General features: G+C 36.3%; 1 protein-coding gene across 3 annotated transcripts in view; it reads right to left on the minus strand.

The window, feature by feature from the left end:
- GPD2 (glycerol-3-phosphate dehydrogenase 2) overlaps positions 1-19,581 on the minus strand; it is a 134,674-nt gene that overhangs the window by 48,726 nt on the left and 66,367 nt on the right. For all 3 annotated transcript variants that reach the window (XM_045560144.1, XM_045560143.1, XM_045560142.1), the window contains 2 exons: positions 19,434-19,531; positions 17,569-17,732 (listed from right to left, as the gene is read on the minus strand). In XM_045560144.1, the coding sequence (XP_045416100.1) occupies positions 17,569-17,732; positions 19,434-19,531 (262 nt within the window). The remainder of the gene's footprint in view (positions 1-17,568; positions 17,733-19,433; positions 19,532-19,581) is intronic.

Consider the following 19,581-nt stretch of genomic DNA (forward strand, 5'->3'; position numbering starts at 1 on the left):
AAAATTGAATAGTACCATAAAAACAGCTCTTTCACCAAAAAGCTTTCAATGGATGCCAAAAATTTTCCTTTCATCTCTAAAATGTGGGAAAATGGTAACATGCATTTAACTCAAATGTTAAAAAACCAAAACCAAAAACAACTACCGATATCCTCGTGCTTCTAACCATTTTCTATAATCTAAAAAACAATACATTTCGATATTGTACAATGTCATACCAAATTAAAAATATGTGTATTAGTTTTACTTTCAACTTTTAAATACAAGGCTGGCACAATGGTTATTATGAATGTTTTCACTTTTGTTTTATAATGAAAAATAAAATGAATCAAATACTATGCTTCAATGAATAGAGTTTCTTGCCCATATTGCCAGCAATTCTCAAAGTCTTCCTGGTAATGCTGGGTCAGTGGTTATTATCAAAGCAAGATCCTGTTAGTTTCTGAGACAGTCAAGGTGCCCTCGCCCTGTTGTAATTGCCGATAGCCTTCAACCTGCAGCCTCAGAGCCACACAGTCCCTGAGTCAATCCTGACCATTCCTGGCAGGATATAGGGAATCACATCCTTCCAGAAACTGTTACCTGCCCATAAACTGTTATCTGCCCTCAAGGAACCTTTAGACAAAGGAATGAATCCCTGGTGCTCACCAGGCTGCAGTCCCTCCTACCAAATCCACCAAACATAGGGAGCCCCTGTCCCAGTATCTGGTTTGTACTCTTCAACTACTTGAACCAGAACTCTGCTCTCAGCTTGCTTGGCTGAAGTGCTCACATTCTGCCTAGCCCTTCCCTCAAGGACTGGCTTCTATCTCTCTATTTCAAGAGGTTTCCTTGTACCCTCCATAGACCCCCCCTTTTCCCAAAGAATCCTCCAGATACCATCATGCATTTGACTCCATGGATGAATTCACTAAGAAAACAGCTCCCCTGCTCAGACCCACGCTCAGATCCCCGCACACTGATGAGGAGTGGGATGAGTCTCAAGATTGCCGAGTCAGCTGAGACGGGTGGTGTGGACTGCTAGCCACTCCCCTGGAAGCTTGCTCAGACAGACTAGACCTTGAGCCCTACTTGCTTGTTGGTTCACGTCTCTGCCTCTACCCACTTGTCTTGGAAGAGTCCTGCCCTCAAACATCATTGAAGGGTGTCCACATTTTAAGGACAAGAAACCTTTTAGCAGACATAGTCCAGGTTCAGTGCAGCCACATATAGCTATATAAGTGTGCATTTCTCACCATCTATAGAAAATAAGAAAAAGAGTTACTCGTCTACTTTTTACCAATATCATAGTTCAGGATACAAATGCAATGTGAATTTTACTTTATGAGTTTTTAATTCATCCGGTCAAAAATAAAACATTGACATGTCAAAAATGTTGAATTCTAATTAAAAACCTAAGCCTAAAAATCAAACACTCTAACAGGCTTTAACAGTCTATTCACCTTAAGGAGAGGGCAAAATTATAACATATTACTCCATTAAAATACAACTTAAAATACAGCATATTAGTCTTCTACTTAACACACGTCTCCAAACTTCTGAGGAGCACTGCACAAAGACGCTTTTGTAAAACAACCTCCCAGCACTTTGATGTGACCGTATGTTCATTAAAAGGAAGTATTACTACTTACATACATAAGGTACATAATGAATTCAGTATGTGTCTAGAGTTGGCTAATGCCATTAAAGCACATGCCAAAAGCACAGACTATAAATCAAAATGCGATTTGTCAAAGTAAGATCTTAATATGATACAGGTTAAAAATAAATAAATAAACCACTAATGTCCCGATATGGGATTGGTGAGGAGAGCTAAGACCAAACTGAGACCAGGTTGTAAATGACATGCCTTTGTTCTATCTATAGCTTTGGCTACTCCTCTCTTTCTTCCACCTGGATAAGTACAAAATTAGCATGCACCAGGCATTCTTCATTCCCCAGAGGGTTTATATCTCTAACACTGCTTTAAAGACTGATATTCATTCCAAAATGCTGACATAAACCAGTTGGGCAATCACAGATTTTTTAATGCCCACATTACTGAAGTTTTAAAAGATCTAGATTATTCTTAAAACCGAATTTGGAAACGCTTGACATTAGTTTATTAATTTACTTCCAAATGAAAGATTTAACAAAAAACCAGGAAGGGCAGACACGCAAATAAAGAGACAAGCCACAAAGACAACTACCAGAAAAATAAGATCTAGATAGTAGATGCTGGAGTTGTCCAGGAAATGTAAGCAAAATATGGATCCTGACTCATGTGTTGTTATACCTTCCCTTTCCTATGTCTTCATCTCTCTCTGGCCTAGAGTTCCTTCACATCCACATAAAATCTCATCCAAGACTTTCCGATTAATAATCCAAACACCTTTCATGGATCCTGAGTTCTCTGTATCAAATGCTGTTTAAACTCACTGGATGCCCACTGCCTATAGAATTCAAATTAAATTCCTCAGCATGGCACACCTGGTCCTCCACGATCCAGGCCCGTCATGCTATTCCAACACTTCTGCTCACCACCCTAGGCTCCAGCTCCACACAACTGCTTCCTGTGTGCCGTGTGCCCGTGTGCCTTTGGCTGCAATGTTCCCTTCAACATCCTCCCTTGCTGACTTTACCTGGCCATCCTACTCTTTATTAAAATTCAGTGAAGTACTAAAATCAGCTTTGCTAGATCCCCTACACCCACGTTAGGTACATGCCTGTTGCAGAAATTCTCACGTGCAACTGTAACTCATTGGCTGGCTTGTCTGTATCCCCCATTAGTCAGAGAGTTTTTTAAGGAAAGGAAACATTTTGTGTTATTCTGTGTATCTGCAGTACCTATATCATCGCCTGGCTTATAGATGTCACTCATATATAATCCCTGAATACATATATAAATAAATATAATTGCTGGTCATATAAAAACAACTAAGAATACTATCCTATCTAAAAAGATAGAAAGCTACATATTATTTCAACTTGACATGCAAAATGTTGCTTCATTTATGGTCATTCCAAGACAAATACATTAAAGCCAATCTTGAAGACTAGAATATACAACTAAGAAAAAAATCTGAGAAAGTATTGATATTCATTTTTAGAGTCTATACAGATGTGGCAATGACATAAGATAAGACTAGGGCTATAGTGGGCACACTTCAATTCAGAAGTATCACATATCAACATTCAGTCAACTTCTTCCCAATAATCATACATTAGGTAATTCAGCAGTGTTTACATGAAATCCATTTGTTCCCATGTTGGGACTTTTCACAAATTTCTGGAGGGCAAATTTATCCAAACCAAGCAGGAATGATAAGATCAAAGTCTGAGGCCTCGCTGACAGAATCAGATTGGTCAATGGACTAAAAGACTGGATGGTGACAACATAGGCTGGCGAAGAAGCCCTGCAATTTTGGGAGCTGCAGCTACAGCAGCAGATACGTGAGGCTAAAATTCAAATACTGCTTTCTAGGTGTTCTCCAACATTTCTCCAGAAGAACTCATAGCTCATGAGTTGATGGGGCAGAAAAAGACTGCTCAGCTTTTCATTATGTCCCTTTAACAGATGAACCAAACATACATACAGAGACCACCACAGTCCTGGCAAGCGTTCCTCAGGGCTGCAATGGTACATTTTCTGGAGCATGCCTGTTTAGCTCTGGACACAAAACTGAAAGCAATGAGAGTGATCACAACCTACTGAACAGGAGAGAAGCCCTCTATGCTCAGTAGCTGCTGCTGCATTCAGCCCTAGGAAACTTCCCTTCTTGAGAAGAGTGAGGAACAATTTCAAAGTTTGGGTAACTGAATCCACCAAGGCCAGGCCATTAGGCTTTAGGCCTCACCTGCTGACACAGCTCTTCTAGCAAACAGGGACTCCTTTCTGATGCAAAGTGCAGCAGCTCTTTCTTAGGAAAACTTCTATGGCTGCTGGTTCTAATTTGTGACTTTGCCCAATACTAGACAAAACAGGAGTTCTATATCAAATACATGTCAGAAAGGTGGAAAATAGAAAATTTATTTTTTCTCAAGCCCTTAACTACCCAATGGCCTTTTAAGTTCCTGTTAAAGCTTTCTCGGTTATGCTCAGAATTTCCAGCCTGGCTTCATCTGGTTTCTGGGTAGTACTGCTGTTGCCAACAGAACAATTTCAATAAAAGAACTGCTAGGATCAGCCTCTCCTGATGTCTCTAAAATTTCAAGTGCAATATTTGTGAAAAAATGGCAAAAATGCCAGAATTCAAAGGGAATTAACAAAGGTAAATAGTCTGAAATCTATAGCTCAGAAAGTGCATGAGGGAAAAGAGCCTCCTTAAAACCTGACATTGGGGGAGAAGGTGGGAAAAGGGAGGAAAAGCCCAATTACAGACAGCCACCTGCACGCGGGAGGCCCTCAGTTACACCTAGATGCAATAAAAGGCTTGTTGAACTGAGATATGTAATCACAAAAATCACAAAAAGGAGACAAGATGGCAAAATTAAAATTTATGGCGTGAATTAATTCTATTCACATTTGTGGTGGGGTGGGGAGAAGAGGGGAGCAAGGTCACATTAAACAGCAAATGTAGCAAATTAAAATAATTAAACTTTAGTGAGTGAGGTGTTTAATTGCATCTAAGTATTTATATTACTTCAATATTGAACTAAATTGTATGCGTATTGTGTTAATGTTGCTGCTTAGCTTTTTCAAATAGGGTCTTTTGCTACTTTAAAAATGGACAAAATTGAGCAGAGAAACATGTTTCTCTCTCTTTGCTCATACGTAAGAATCATGACAATACCAATTTTACCCAAAAGTGTGATTAAAAAAAAAGAAATACACAAGTGCAAGATAGAAGGAAAAGATAAAAGTGTAGACTAATCTTTACATAATAGACATATTTCTTACAACTAGCTTGTACTATAATCTATTTTTTCAAACGCTATTAGAAGAGGCAACCATTAAAAAAGACAATTTGGGTTTATTTTATTTCCTTTTGGGAGTGAGAGTAGTGAATTTATCAGATTTGTAAATCCTCACTATATTCAGATTAATTTTTTAATGCTAATGTATTTATACCTCCTCTTTGACCAAAATGGATTGGAGGGAGCTGTTGAGGTACAGTGTTTTGCACACAGAGAATTACCAAGAGAGGGAACTGTCTGGGAGCCTCTTCTCAGTTACCTTTCAGTTAGACTTCGACCTTCTTAAGGGAAAGTAAAACATGAGTCACCAAATGCATTCATTATAGTATTCCTCAGGTTAAAAATTAAGAAAATTCAAGCTCCTGGGAAATAGGAAGTTTCTGGTTTACCGTCATGCTTTGGCATTACCTATCCCAAGTTCATATAAAGTACAAGTTATCTGATTTTGTTCTTAGTCTGGTGGCTGCTTTCATCTAATTATAATTTTATATTTTCTTCTCAAAGGCTTATTCTTCTGAAAAGATAGCAAATTATACACATTAGTAATACTTTTCCAGGGAATACAAGAATATATATTTGGTTTTGGACAGAAAAGGAGCAATACTTATATAAGTTGTGTGGGAAGTTAGTTGTGTGTGTGTGTGTGTATGTGTTTTTTAATGTGCAAAGCTGAGTTTTAAAAAAAATAGGTGTTGCGTGGTTCATGCTGGCTGTGGGTGGATATAATGATCTACGGAGTATTTTACTAACATAAAGTGTGATATGAGTAAGTATTAATAGTAATAATGAAACTAGTTTGAAAATTCACGTTCTGAAATAGTAATCTTTTTGGCTCCAGAGAATATAATCTACCAAGGTGTTAGTTATATTTTATAAGAACTGTGTACCAAAGACTTTTTTTCACAGTTCTCCTATTACATTTGCAAGGCTTGGTTGTAAAATCAGTAGTTGAAATTAAAGTGTGGAGCTTTTTAATTGAAAGGATATTTTTATGACTGGTATTTCTTGTGAGGCTAGATGCATAATACCAGGCTGGCTTTCCTTGACATGACAAAAGCTGCTATGTGTCATCTGCAGAACTCCAAAATGGATTTGATTATTATATTTTTCTCTCTTTCTTCATTTTTCTAAACATGTATCTGAGCAAAGACTTTTGATCCCCTTGAAAGGATGCTAGAAAACATGTTAAGAGTAGGTAGAGCAGTGAATACCTAAGGACCCTGCCAACAGATACGTGAGGCATCATATTGGTGTATTAATACAATAAGTAGGAAGAAAAAGTAATTCCTGAAGACCATTCCTTAGACCTTCCTGAAAAGCAGTCATTAGAGCCTTTTATTTCCTGCTTATTTCCCATATTACAATGTCAATTATTTCCTTATCCCTTTGTTTCCAAATGTGACTTAAAAGATTTTATTTCTGAAGGAGAATTACTCTGACACAAATGCTTTGGATAGTTACTTTAAACTTTAAAATGCAGCATTTTTAAAGATGGCTTACGCTTCTCGGGCATGTGTTTTCCCAACGTCTCAAAAACAAAAGCATAAAGTCCTTCAAACTTTTAAATCTTAACTTTAAACTACAATTAATTAGCTTCATCTCTAAATTTTTAAAAATGCACCATTAATAGGAAGCATATCAAAATTTTACAAAGTATATAATTTTGTGTATTAGTATAAGACAGACTCATCTATTGAAAAGACTATAATTAACACGAACAGTTAGTCTGACTACGCAGATTGGCATTCAATGAAAGCAGATGATATGAACTAGGTTTTAGCAAATTTAAACAAATCAGAGCATATTTCACATAATGATATTAATAGCATTTGAGCCTCAGGGATTAATTTTAAGCTCTCTATACAGAAAAAACTAGTGGAGGTGCCATTGTTTTCTGGTGTCCAAAGAAAAGAAATAAGATTCCATTTTCACGAATAAAAAGAAAAATAACTTGGAAAAGTGGTTTATTGATGGCTAAGCCTGTATTAGTAAGTGTATTTTGATCTAAGCAGTTAACACGGCTATAAAATTTAATTCTATGAAACTTGGTTCACAGATACTTTTTAAATTCATCTTTTAAAATATTGTGGCCTCTTATATTTACAGAAAGCAGTATCAATTAGGTTAAAAAAGCAAGGCACCACTATTGTCTAATTTAAGAATGATGGGTGAGCAAAAATAAGTGTACATGTAATATACACATGTGCATACACACAATAAAAGGACATAGCAACATTCTAAAAAAAAGAAACTGTTACCTTTAAGAGGAAGGAAGGAATAGGTTAAAGAAACAGGGAGAGAAACTAGCCTTGTTTGAATAGTCTTTGTTTTTATTTTTGATTTTGAAATCCTATATTTTATATAATTAGAAAACATAAGCCACAGTTTAAAAAATAAATCCCTAGTGATCTAAAGCAAAATGAAATTGATCTGTTGTATTAAGATGGTGGCCTAACCACACTGATAGGAACTATGTCACATAGCTTAAAGACAGTAATTTATTTGTGTGTCCCCATTGGCATATACCTTAAGAACAACGATAAAATTGGAAAAAAATAAAATAAACTGTTTTCAGTAATACTATTTTTGGAAGTATGCTTGATGAGATTAAACAAAAATCATGTACTCCTGAATTTAAAGTGGAACTATGTCTAAGAACTCATCATGTTTTTCTTATTCACAAAAAAAATTTTCCTAACTCTTTTTTGAAAGGCCTAGAAATAATGACCAACCAGTAGCAATCTATTTAAAGCAAACAGATTAGGGTCTCCAGTTACCATTTTCCACACGAAGGAGTCAAGGCTTACTGGAGAAATGGTTGCTTTCAGGGCTAGGGTAGGAAAATTTCAAATGTTGTCATAACAGATAACTCAGAGGTCATCATAGACACTGACAGTGGATCAAAATGGCTCAGGAGTCAACTTAAGGAAGTGTCCCTGGACCAGAGATGGGGCAACTGTACATCAATAACTAATGGATTGATGCAAATCCATCAAATACATTTAAATTCGTGAGTTTATGCTAATAATAATAAAAAAGTCTCATTATATTTGGAGAATGCCAAAAAACTAATTCATTATTTTTGAAAACTAGTAAACAACTGGGAAGAATCAAGCATTTATCCAGACGTTCCTACGTACAATGTATCTTAAGGTAAGCAAACAGTTGATACAGGAAAACTATAAGTAATCCAATTAATAACTGAAGAAGGAAAAACAATGTAAAAAGTACTATTTTGTAATCCCTTAACCTTTAACAAAATGCTATAATTATAATATTGGGCAATGATTACGATGACTGATTTTTTTTTTTAAAGAGGCAAAAAGACTTGTGATGGAAATACACACCACCACCTATAAAGTAATTTTGAGAAAACAATTTTATCTAGCCTCTTTGCAGCTAGTTACCAAAGATGTCCTGTCTCTTCCCAATAAACTATGCCTCCTTTTTAAGCTTACTTCTGTAATGTCCTGTCCCTTAAATCTGTCTGCCTCTGTGATTCACTTTAATTAACAGAATGGGAAAATGACACTGTGTGACTTCCAAGACTATGTCAAAAGAAGCCTTGCATTTCTGCCTTTGTCTCTTGGTGCACTCACTGGAGTAAGCCAGCCAACACATAAAAAGCCTGACTACCCTGAGAAAAAGCCCAAGCTAGCAATATGGAGAAGCCATCAGGAAAGAGAGATGCCAGACCAAGCCCCACCTGCTCCAGCCTTGCTAGCCCAGGCACCAAACACGTAAGTAAAAAAGCCTTCAGAAGACTCCAGCCACAGCTGCCATCTCACAACAACTATGAGAGGGATCTCAAGTGAGAACCACCCAGCTGAGCCCATCCATCTTCAGAACTATGAGAAATAATCAATTGTTTTAAGCCACTGAGTTTGGTTGTTGTTTCTTATGCAGCAACAGATTAATGGAACAAGTCTAACAACCATTGTACAGGAAGTACAGGGGTACAGTTAAATAAAATAAAAAAACAAAGGAAACAAAGGAAAGGATGGTAAATCTATCAGTTCAAAAGGAATGAATCAACTTCCATGAACTCTAACTAAGATTCTGCCTGTTTTGTGCATTGATTTTTTAATCATGAACCTGTTAAAGTTATGAGACCACACAGGACATGTGAACATGGCCACATATTTGAAACTAAGAAACTATTGTTAAACAACTTAGGTGTGGTTGTATTTAAAGAGACTCTTTAACTTTAAAGATGCAGACTAAATATTCACGGATGTTCACAGATGAAATGTTTGTTATCGGGAAGCTGTATGGGGAGTAGATGAGAGTACAGATGAAGTTTGACCATGAGTTTGTACGTGTTTAAATTGTAAGTTCATTTTATTATTCTCATTATTTTTGCATACATTTGGATTTTCCATGATTAAAATGTGTATACCCTGTTGAATTATTTGGCTATCTCTTAAAGTGTGTGTGAGACTTAAAAACCAATGGTTCTATAAGAAGCCATGATGTAATAATCTTAATTTTGTAAAATTCTTTTTTTTAGCCAAAAAAAAAATTAATACTTTCACATCCCCATGTATCCAAAATACCAATCCAGATATTTAGCTGATTCCTCTTCCTTCCTATAAAATAGGGATTGTAATATCCCAGCATACATACAGAACTGGATCAAAGATAATTTATGAAAAAAAAAAAGATTTAGAAAACTATACTCTGCTACACAGATGTAAAACACTGTTGGTAGTAGGGACCATGTGTTTGGCAAAATATTTGTCATATATGGAGTGAACTCTCTCAAAATCTACAAGCTCAGAGTTCAATCTTTAATGCATTTGGTCCTAATGCCAGGCACAATGTTTGGCAAATAGTAAAGGCTTCATAAATATTCTTTGGATGAATGAGCAAATTGAGGGGAAGAGTAGACAGAGATTTTTGATATAAAGGCTTTTGCCTTTGATCCTGCTTCTTTTTAAAAAGGATCAACTGAGCAAGAGAGTGGGAGAAGCAGAGAGCTTGCTATGAACCCACCAGAACTATTTGCTCAACTTATATACATATCCTACTTTTGGTGAATTTTTAGCAGTCTTTAAGCTTTTATATACAGAGTACAAATACAGATGACCACTATCTCAGCAGGCTACACCTGATGAAATCTACTTTTGTGTCCTTTTAATTTTTAAAAAAAATCTAATTATAAGAGAATGAAAACCTGGTATTTAATACATGCTGGTCAAGTAAGCAGTAAACAACTGCAAAGGTTCCTGGGGGCTATCTGCTCTGTCTCATCATCAGGAAGCTAAAGCATATGTTGGATGTTAGCCTGGGTGGACACAGTGTGTCCTAGTTATTCAAGGTTTCCTTTGAAGCCACAATTTTAAGTTTTGTTTCTTACGGGTACATGTCAAACTTCATTTAGCATTAGTTGGTATCCAGATACACTGAATAGCAAAAAGGCAGCATTTGGGGGCAAAAAAAAAAAAAAATGACTGCTATATGAGCAATAATGTCAGTTTCATTTATGTAACTCTTAGAAAACAAGCAGAGAAATACAACAGGAAAGCCGATAGTAGGATATCTAGATAAAAACCATTCATTTCATTTAAAAGTATAAAACTGCATATAAACAAGGAGAAATATTAAAACAAATATGTTTTAAATCAATGTCTAGGAGGTAGATAATTTTAGAGGAATTCTATTAAAATGTTGTGCTTTTTAATTCTTAAGCTTCAAAGTTTATACTTAACTGGAGCTTGTTCATATGTACAATAGTTTTTTTCCTTTTTTCCTAAGAGTGATTGGCAAATTTTTCTGGAAGAATCTTCAAATTTTAAATATATAAGAGGACACTTGTGAAACTAATGCTTCATTTTGGAACATTTTCATTAAAAGTAAAAATTTAGTGGACTGTAAAGTATCCATAAAATTGACTCAAATGAAATTAATATTTGAATAATGTTTTAAACTTATAAAGGTATTTTACATTTATGAGTTCATTTAAATCTCAAAACAGCCTATGAGTTTGGTGTCATAAGCCCAAATTTATAGATGTGCAACTTGGGGCTCAAACCCCAGCTAAGTTTGTCAAACCAAGTCACGTATACCAGTATCATTGATTGTTTTAACTACACTACAATACTTTGGAAAGTAGCGTTGTACTATGATTATGATGCTTACAATTATAAGACAATTTCCCATGCCATTTTCAACATTATTTTTCTAAGATTCATCTGTGTTGTTCACTTTAGTAACACTTCTTAAACTTCCAATGCTGTGTTTTCTTCCATTATGTGAACAGACCATAAGTTATTTATTCATTTATCTCTTAATGCAGCAGTCCCCGACCTTTTTGGCACCTGGGACCTGTTTCATGGAAGACAATTTTTCTGTGGACCAGAGGTGCGGGAGTGGGGGCGGGGGAGGGGGGCAGGGATGGTTTCGGGATGATTCAAGTGCATTACATTTATTGTGCAGTCAAACCTCTCTGCTAGTGATACTGTGTATTTGCAGCCTCTCCCCGGCGCTAGCATCAGCATCACCACCTCAGCTCTATCTCAGATCATCAGGCATTAGATTCTCATAAGGAGCATGCAACCTAGATCCCTCGCATGCACAGTTTACAGTAGGGTTCACACTCCTATGAGAATCTAATGCTGCCACTGATCTGACAGGAGGTAGAGCTTATGCAGTGATGCAAGCGATAGGGAAGAGCTGTAAATACAGATGAAACTTCACTGGCTCACCTCCTGCTGTGTGGCCTCGTTCCTAACAGGCTGGTACAGGTCATCTGCCCCGGGGGTTGGGGACTGCAGTCTTAATGGACATTTGCATTATTTCCCCTTTTGAAATTATACTTAGTGCATCAATGAACTTTTTGTATATATATTCTGGTGGACACATGCAAGCGTTTCTCCACAGCATATACCTAGTAAAGAAATTACTGGGTCAAAAGGTACACATATGCATGCTCAACTTTACTAGGTATGTCCAGCTATTCTCCAAAGTGTTTATATTAACTTATATAACATAACATATAATACTTTACAGAGTTTAAAAACAAAACTAAAGATTATTTAGAAATATATGTGTATCTAATAAGGTTTCTTAAAAGGAAAACGGGGAACCCTAATAATAAAATACACTATAGCAGTTATTTCTAGGGAAGAGGGAAAAGAATGAAATGAGGAGCAGTAACAGCCTCAATATATTGATAATAGTCTAGGTTTTAAGGCCAGATGTGGATTCCAGGGTTTTTATAATTAAACTTTATAACTTACATATGTGTTGTATGTATTCTTTTATATGTACTAATATTTACATAATTTTAAACCTTGGTTGAACAATAATAAAAATTCAAAACGGGTTAGGACCCTTGGGAGTTATTGGAAAATAGAACTTTACATTTTAAAATGAATTTATTATATTTTTAGGATGAAAATTTTTAAAATAAACACAAGTTTTTAATTATTGTGCCCAATTTTGATAATTTTGAGGTCCGAGACAATACCTCCTCTTATTCAATGTTTGGTTTGTTTGTTTGTTCTTAGTCACCTCAATCAGAGTTCACAGAAATTAGACCTTGGGAAACAAAGGAAGAGATTTAGTAATGTTTACTCTTCCAGAGGAATTTTTCCTCTCCTTGAATACATTATCTTGAAAACATTTAAATTAGCCAATTAGCAAAGAAATAAAATGATGACAAATGATGACTAACCTAGTGGCCTAAAAAAGAAAAATTAAGTTAAGTATTCCAAAAGTAAAGTAAATGTCAGCATATATCCCCAATATGTGTACAAGGGCTGTCACCATCTTGTTGTATTAAGAATGGCTGGATACTTTCAGGACAGCGTATTTATTTCTAAACTACATACATTCTAAATTACATATCATTCTTATATATTATACACATTTGAACCATATACAAAAAAAGACATTTATAAGCAATTTAATTTAAAAAATAGGTTCTAAGTCAAAGTTGTAATGTGTTCTTCCTACGCCCCAGTGGATCATCCCACGCACCTCACCAGGCTCACACACTCCACTGGGAGCTTACCAGTGCAACTTACAAGAAGAACTGCACCAAGAAGCAAGTAGCCCAAACTTGCATAATGGCACTGCTATTTGGTTTGTAAATCTACGCTGTTCAGTTATCTATTCAACCTATTTCTCTTACTCTGAAGAAATTAATGTGTCTGTCTGAGTTAAAGTACATAACATGCAATTAGTTTAACTCTGTTTACAATAGCATAAATGAAGGTTAAAGACACCATCTTTAGATTTTTATTTATGTCCCAGGAACTCAATGGAAAAACAAAAACATAAGACCAAAAAAAAAAATCACCTTTGTGGTATTGGGTAATTGATTTTTTTTAGCTTTCAAAGTAGATAAAATCAACACCTTAAAAGACTTGTCTTTAACCCAGGCTTTCTTTTATTAAAGTGTACAATTGCAGGTGCATGCCTAGAGGAGTAATAGCTTGTTCCTAACAAAAGAGTCTAGATTCCACAATATGCCTTTTGCCAGAGGCATCATTCCCCAAAGCATACAGCTAACTGCATCTCCTGCTGTACCTGTAACAATTTAATTGTATAAGTCAGCCCAGTCAAGCATCTCCAGCTCATGACTGGGAGACATGAAATTCATTGTCATTATTGTCCCTGTCATTTTGGATCATTATATCCTGCTGCAGAATTTTCCTCACTTCAGTGCATTTTTACCTCCAGGAGCCAGGGATTATAACCGAGGTTGGGGTGGGGGCAGGACCGTGAACTACATTTACCTCAGGGGAGCCAGAGATTAAATTGGCTTTGCTCTCTCGCAAGCTGAATTCATCTATTTGTATGCCGTGAGTTTTAGGTTGGAATAAAAATGAATATTCTAGTGAAACCTGCGCTTTAATTCCCCTTTGAAACATGGATACAACCAACTTTTATTTACATTCGGAAAGTCAATGTAATTTCTTGTAGGTTGCTATTTTCATATGTGCATAAAGAACGCTTAGAGGTATCATCAGGTATGAAATAGCAGACATCTCTCTCTGTCATGTCTTGACTTTCAGAAAGGAAGAAGTTAAAGCTATAATTTTCTTCTCCAGTTTCATTTTATAGAGGCTTAATGGGGGTATTTAATGGTTTTAAATATTTAATGATTTTTAATTATATCTCATCTTCTGTGTACTGGATTGGATGACTGGAGTCCAACTAGAATGGCACCAAAGATCTACTCTGGGAACTGAGGATTGAAGTTGATAGAGGAGGACAAAATAAATTCCAGAGAATAACTGGCTACCCCCCAGCAGCTGGTTCACATAATCTCACAGCCTGCCAAGTTCCCCAAGCATATTATGCCTTCAACACTTCGTTCTGACATGGGAGAGTTGGCCAGGGCACCACACCCTCTACCTGGTAACTCTATTATCAGTGATCATGGCCGGAGTCCAGTGTAAAAGTCTCCACCAGGAGAAGGCAAGGGCTAGTAAGAAAACACTAGGAGGTGTCTCCATCAGGAACTGAGTGACTGAATGTGTTCTCTAACAGAATATAAGAAGAAAATATAACTGGAGGAAAAACCTGGTATGTCACCTCCTATCCCAACTTCCATTTCATATGGATTTTACTGAGAAATTTGACATTTATTCTGTCTGCACTAAAAAAGATGATAGTAATTCCTCCCTATGTATGAGTTTGTTTTTCAACAGTTAACAACAAAGTATGGCAATGGGTCATACTTATGCCATGCACAGAATAGCCACTATAATTACTTCATCAAAAAGAATGTAGAATTTATTTTGTTATCTTTATGGACCTTTGTTAGGAAATAGATTTTGGCTTAATCACGTGCAACAGCCATCAGAATTTACTTAGGATGAACTGTGCTTATGAGTAATCAAGAAAAATTTGTTGACCTTTGTACATTTTGTACTTCAGAAGGAACGCCTTACAGTCCTAACATCTCTGTGTGGAAGAGGTCTTCTCAGACCCTGGTCCAAGTTAACAGCTCTGTTCGCTTGTCTGTCCCACTATATTTTCACACCATTATGTGTCACTTTTCACTAGTACTGAAGTAACTATATAATGTATTACTGATAAGGGTTTTTAGCTAGCAAAACTTCTGGTAGCATTAAAAGTTCATTTGATTACTTCTGCCACTTTTTCAACAGAATCAAGATTCTCCCTAGGTGAAAGTTACAAAAATTGTGATTTCTGTTCATTTTAAAATGGTTAATTTTATGCTATGTGAATTTCACCTCAATAAGTTATTTTTTAAGTAAAAAAAAAAAAAAGTTATTTCAAGTAGCCTGAAGAATGCATCTTGAAATTATTTGGGTGACTGTTCTTAAATTCTCATAATGATTATTTATAAAGAAAAGTAAATTTTTTCCTGTTAAGAAAGTTTATCTTATAAATTAAAATGTTTAGACTTGAGTTTACAATACTAAAAAGTTCACAAGGATATTCTTTTCTTCTCTGAAATACCTTGGTAGCAGGATGATACTGTACTATCATTGTTCTGGTCAGGGGGTAAGGTATCCCTTCCTTTTTTTGAGCATGCATTTACTGTATTTAATTCCTTTACCTACATGCTCCTCTCCAACTTATTTCCATTTTGATATTTAATGTGCTCATCACACCCTATTAGACGAAACAAGAGTTGCCCTATCTATGAATACACTGTGAAACTGTTTCACATTCTTATTTTGCCTCACCTCAAGTATAACACAATTGGGCCTGTATCATTTCAGAATAAGGTCAAAAAAACAAATCATTTATTTCAAAGGAATAGAATATAATTATTTTTACTCCTTTGGTTCAAGACTTAAGATTTTATAACTAATTTCCAAACAGCTCTTTCAAATTTTTTAAATAATAATTTGTAAATTTTTCAATAATCTTCACTAAACTCATAATTTTGCAAACTATAACAAGCTGCAAAGATCAATTCTAGATTAAAGAATTCTTTTTCCTCTTGATTCTAATAGAATAATGTTTCTTCTGCATTATGCAATATAGGTTTCCTTTGGTTTCTCCATGTAGAATCAATAAGAATCTATAATTCCTAACAATACCAAACCAACATAAAACAAGATACCACAAACTCAGATATGGCATCCACTAATATTTCTGCTAAAGAGATCCAGATATGTACAAGCTAATAAATGAAATTATTAGTTAGTTTCTAATACATCACACGGTATAGAAAATCAGAAAGGATTTGAGACGGTTTGTGCAGGAGGGATTTGCAATAAGAGGCAAAGGCCACAAACATTCCCCTGTCAGGATGGGCAGGATGCTATTTACAGAATGCCTTCTTACTCCTCCTGGACCAAAAACCTCTTTACTATAATCACCCAATAAACTACAATGGATTAACATTAAGGGTCTGATGCAGAGAAAGCAAATTCACAGTTAAGGTTGTCCTTTAACATGTGGGCTCAATTGGGGGCACCAAAAAAGTAGTTAAGTGGCCCCCCTGTGGTGTTCAGATGCTGGAAGGCACTGCAAACTGTGATTTTTCTAGCTTTTAATATTTGCCTAAGACCCTTAACATTTTTCTAATATTGTTGCTCCTAAGACATTTTGTTCAGTTGGGTCCCCCTTGCCCCTTCTGCACGTATACTTTTTGCATTTGTATATAAAAGCCAGACAGACTGCTGAATCGATTAAGAAATGTAACACTGGCAAAAAGGGAAAAAACATTAGGGATAGTCTTAAGGACGTCCCATAATGTGAAGTATAAATATTAAAGTCTCCTGAATAAAAAAGAAATTCTTCTTGATGAGAGTTTAGATATGTAATACTAAATACAAAAAAATCACATAGTGGGGGTGGAGGGCTCACTGAGATATAGGCCTAAGGCATCCTTGGCATCGCAAAATTTTTAAGACCGTGTGAACATGTACAATTATCTGTGTCCAACTATTTCCTTATAAATGAACATCCTTGGACTATATTCCAATCTCATGCACTCTTTAAAACTACTAGTAAAATTTTACAAATGGCTTTGCCTATTTTGTTTTATATTGTTTTGTGTTCATCACATTAAGTCTTTAGTTTCTTCAAATAAAAGTGGACAGAATTATATTGTACATGTGAAAAACGAACGAGTATTGAACACATGGCAAATGGAAACTAGGTAATGTCACTGTTAGAAAACATCCTACAACAATAAAATAAGGAGTAAAAACTGAGGGTTTGGTTTAACAGATGCAATGTTTGTATACCCTCATCACATAAATTATACAGTCAAGAATTGTGTCCTGTGCAAAATACAAACATGTCAATTCCAGCCCAACGGGCATTTTTCCCTAGGCTTATAACCCCTTGAAAATAGAGGTTTCATCTAGAAAATCTAACAGATCCTCAGCTGCTTTCAACATTATAATATATTCATAAGGCAGGTATTCACTAGCAAATACATAACAAATTAAATGGCATGATTATAATGATGAGAAATGGACCAAACAAACCATGAGACACAAAGTAAAAATCAGAGAAGAAAAGGAATATGTAAAACAAATAATATTAAAGGTAAAACATTATGCGGAGTTTCTCAGCCAGTGTTAGAGAAAACGGTGAGTATGTGTGGGCATGTGCATTTGTGTGTTGTGCCAACTTAACACCCAAAGGATGCAAAACTATCTCATTAAGAATATATTATAAGGGTCATGAGTGAGAGTAAAGTATCTTGTAAGAAAAAAAGTCACATACCATCATAGTAGACAATTGCTCCTACCAGTCTGTCCTTCTGGAGCATTGGGAAATGCTCAAGGGCTCTTGATTTGCTGAGGACATAACTGCTTTTCAGGCAATTACTTCCTGCAACCAGATCATACAGCTTGATTCCTACCCAGTAGTATGGTAACTGCCACCATCTACAGCATAAATAGGGCAGAAACGTTCTTTAGAAACAGAGTATAACATTACAGAATGTCACCTTAAATTACAAAATGCTTTTCATTTAAGAAAAACAAAGCATACCTAGAAGTGGACTGTAAGAGAAACAGACCTGAATAACTGTTTTCTGACACCAACCTAGCTGAAGTCTATAAGTACACGAATCAATGAGATTTTAAATGAATCTTCTCTAAGGCAGTGATTCTCAATCAACTTAGCTGCATATTAGAATTCTCTGGGGAACTTTAAATATAAATACTGGGCCAAGCATGGCGACTCATGCCTGTAATCCCAGCACATTGGGAGGCCAAGGTGGGAGGATCCCGCTTGAGGCCAACAGTTCAAAATCAGCCTGGCAACATAGCAAGACCCCCTCTCTACAAAAAATAGAAAAATTACCTGGGTGTGATGACATGTGTCTGTAGTTCTAGCTACTTGGGGACTGAGACAGGAGGATCACCAGAGCCCAGGTGCTCAAGAATACAGTGAGCTACGATCAGGTCACTGCACTCCAGCCTGGGTGACAGAGCAAGACTTTTGTCTCTGAATACATACATACATACATACATACTGATGCCTGGGCCTCACATGTCCACAGATTGATTTAACTGGACTAGGCTGGGGGCCCAGATGATTACAATGTGCACCCAAGGCTGAGACTCACTGGTTTAAGAAGTCCTAGACATGGCTGGGCGCGGTGGCTCACGCCTGTAATCCTAGCACTCTGGGAGGCCAAAGCGGGTGGATCGCTTGAGGTCAGGAGTTCGAGACCAGCCTCAGCAAGAGCGAGACCCCATCTCTACTAAAAATAGAAAGAAATTATATGGCCAACTAAAAATCTATATAGAAAAAATTAGCCAGGCATGGTGGCGCATGCCTGTAGTCCCAGCTACTCGGGAGGCCGAGGTAGTAGGATCGCTTAAGCCCAGGAGTTTGAGGTTGCTGTGAGCTAGGCTGACGCCACGGCATTCACTCTAGCCCGGGCAACAAAGTGAGACTCTGTCTCAAAAAAAAAAAAAAAAAAAAAAAGTCCTAGACAATCTATAACAAAAGATGGACAAAATTACAAAAATCTGTTTCTAAGTCCCCACAACACTCACATGTCTAAAAGAGTTATATAACCCACTTTTTCACATCATCTGTATCTCAACTAAAGGCAACTTCACAAGTAGCTCTAATAACATTAGGGAAATTGGGTTTTATAATGTATAATCCGGCATCTCCTTACCAAACTTCAGTTTTGGTTAACTCAGATACTTAAAATGACTCAAAATGGCTTGGGTTTCAAGTTGGTACATGGTGGGTCTAGATTTTGCTGCAGGATATATTTTGGCTCTGCATTTTATACTCTGCTAAGGGCGCTCTTACATTCCTCAGTACCAATGCAGCTGTTCATCTATATACTCTCAGAAACTGGAGTAAGAAACTACTGATTACAAATACAGAACACAACCTCCTTTGCCTTCAAGATCTGGTCCTTAGAGACGGGTGGGTAGAGAGTAATTTAAGAAAAGTCACACTTTTAAATACAACAATGGGAAATATTTGAAAGGGATTAAAGATTAGGACCAATTAAAACCACATTAAGAAATATATATTGAGGGATTATTTTCAATAAAACTGTCATTCTATTGACCTCAGATAAGCACACAGCATACAGGTGATATCAAAAAGCTTACTTGTAAACTGGAAGCATTATAGGCAATGGAGCTGATAAATGGGGAGCAATTTCTAGTAGGTTGGCACGCTCATGAAGGGCTTCTTTTACCATCCTATACTGAAAGGCAAAACAGAGAAAATTAGTTTGGCAGTAACAGATCATAATAT

The sequence above is a fragment of the Lemur catta genome, chromosome 8 (assembly GCF_020740605.2).
Source record: "Lemur catta isolate mLemCat1 chromosome 8, mLemCat1.pri, whole genome shotgun sequence".
NCBI lineage: Eukaryota > Metazoa > Chordata > Mammalia > Primates > Lemuridae > Lemur > Lemur catta.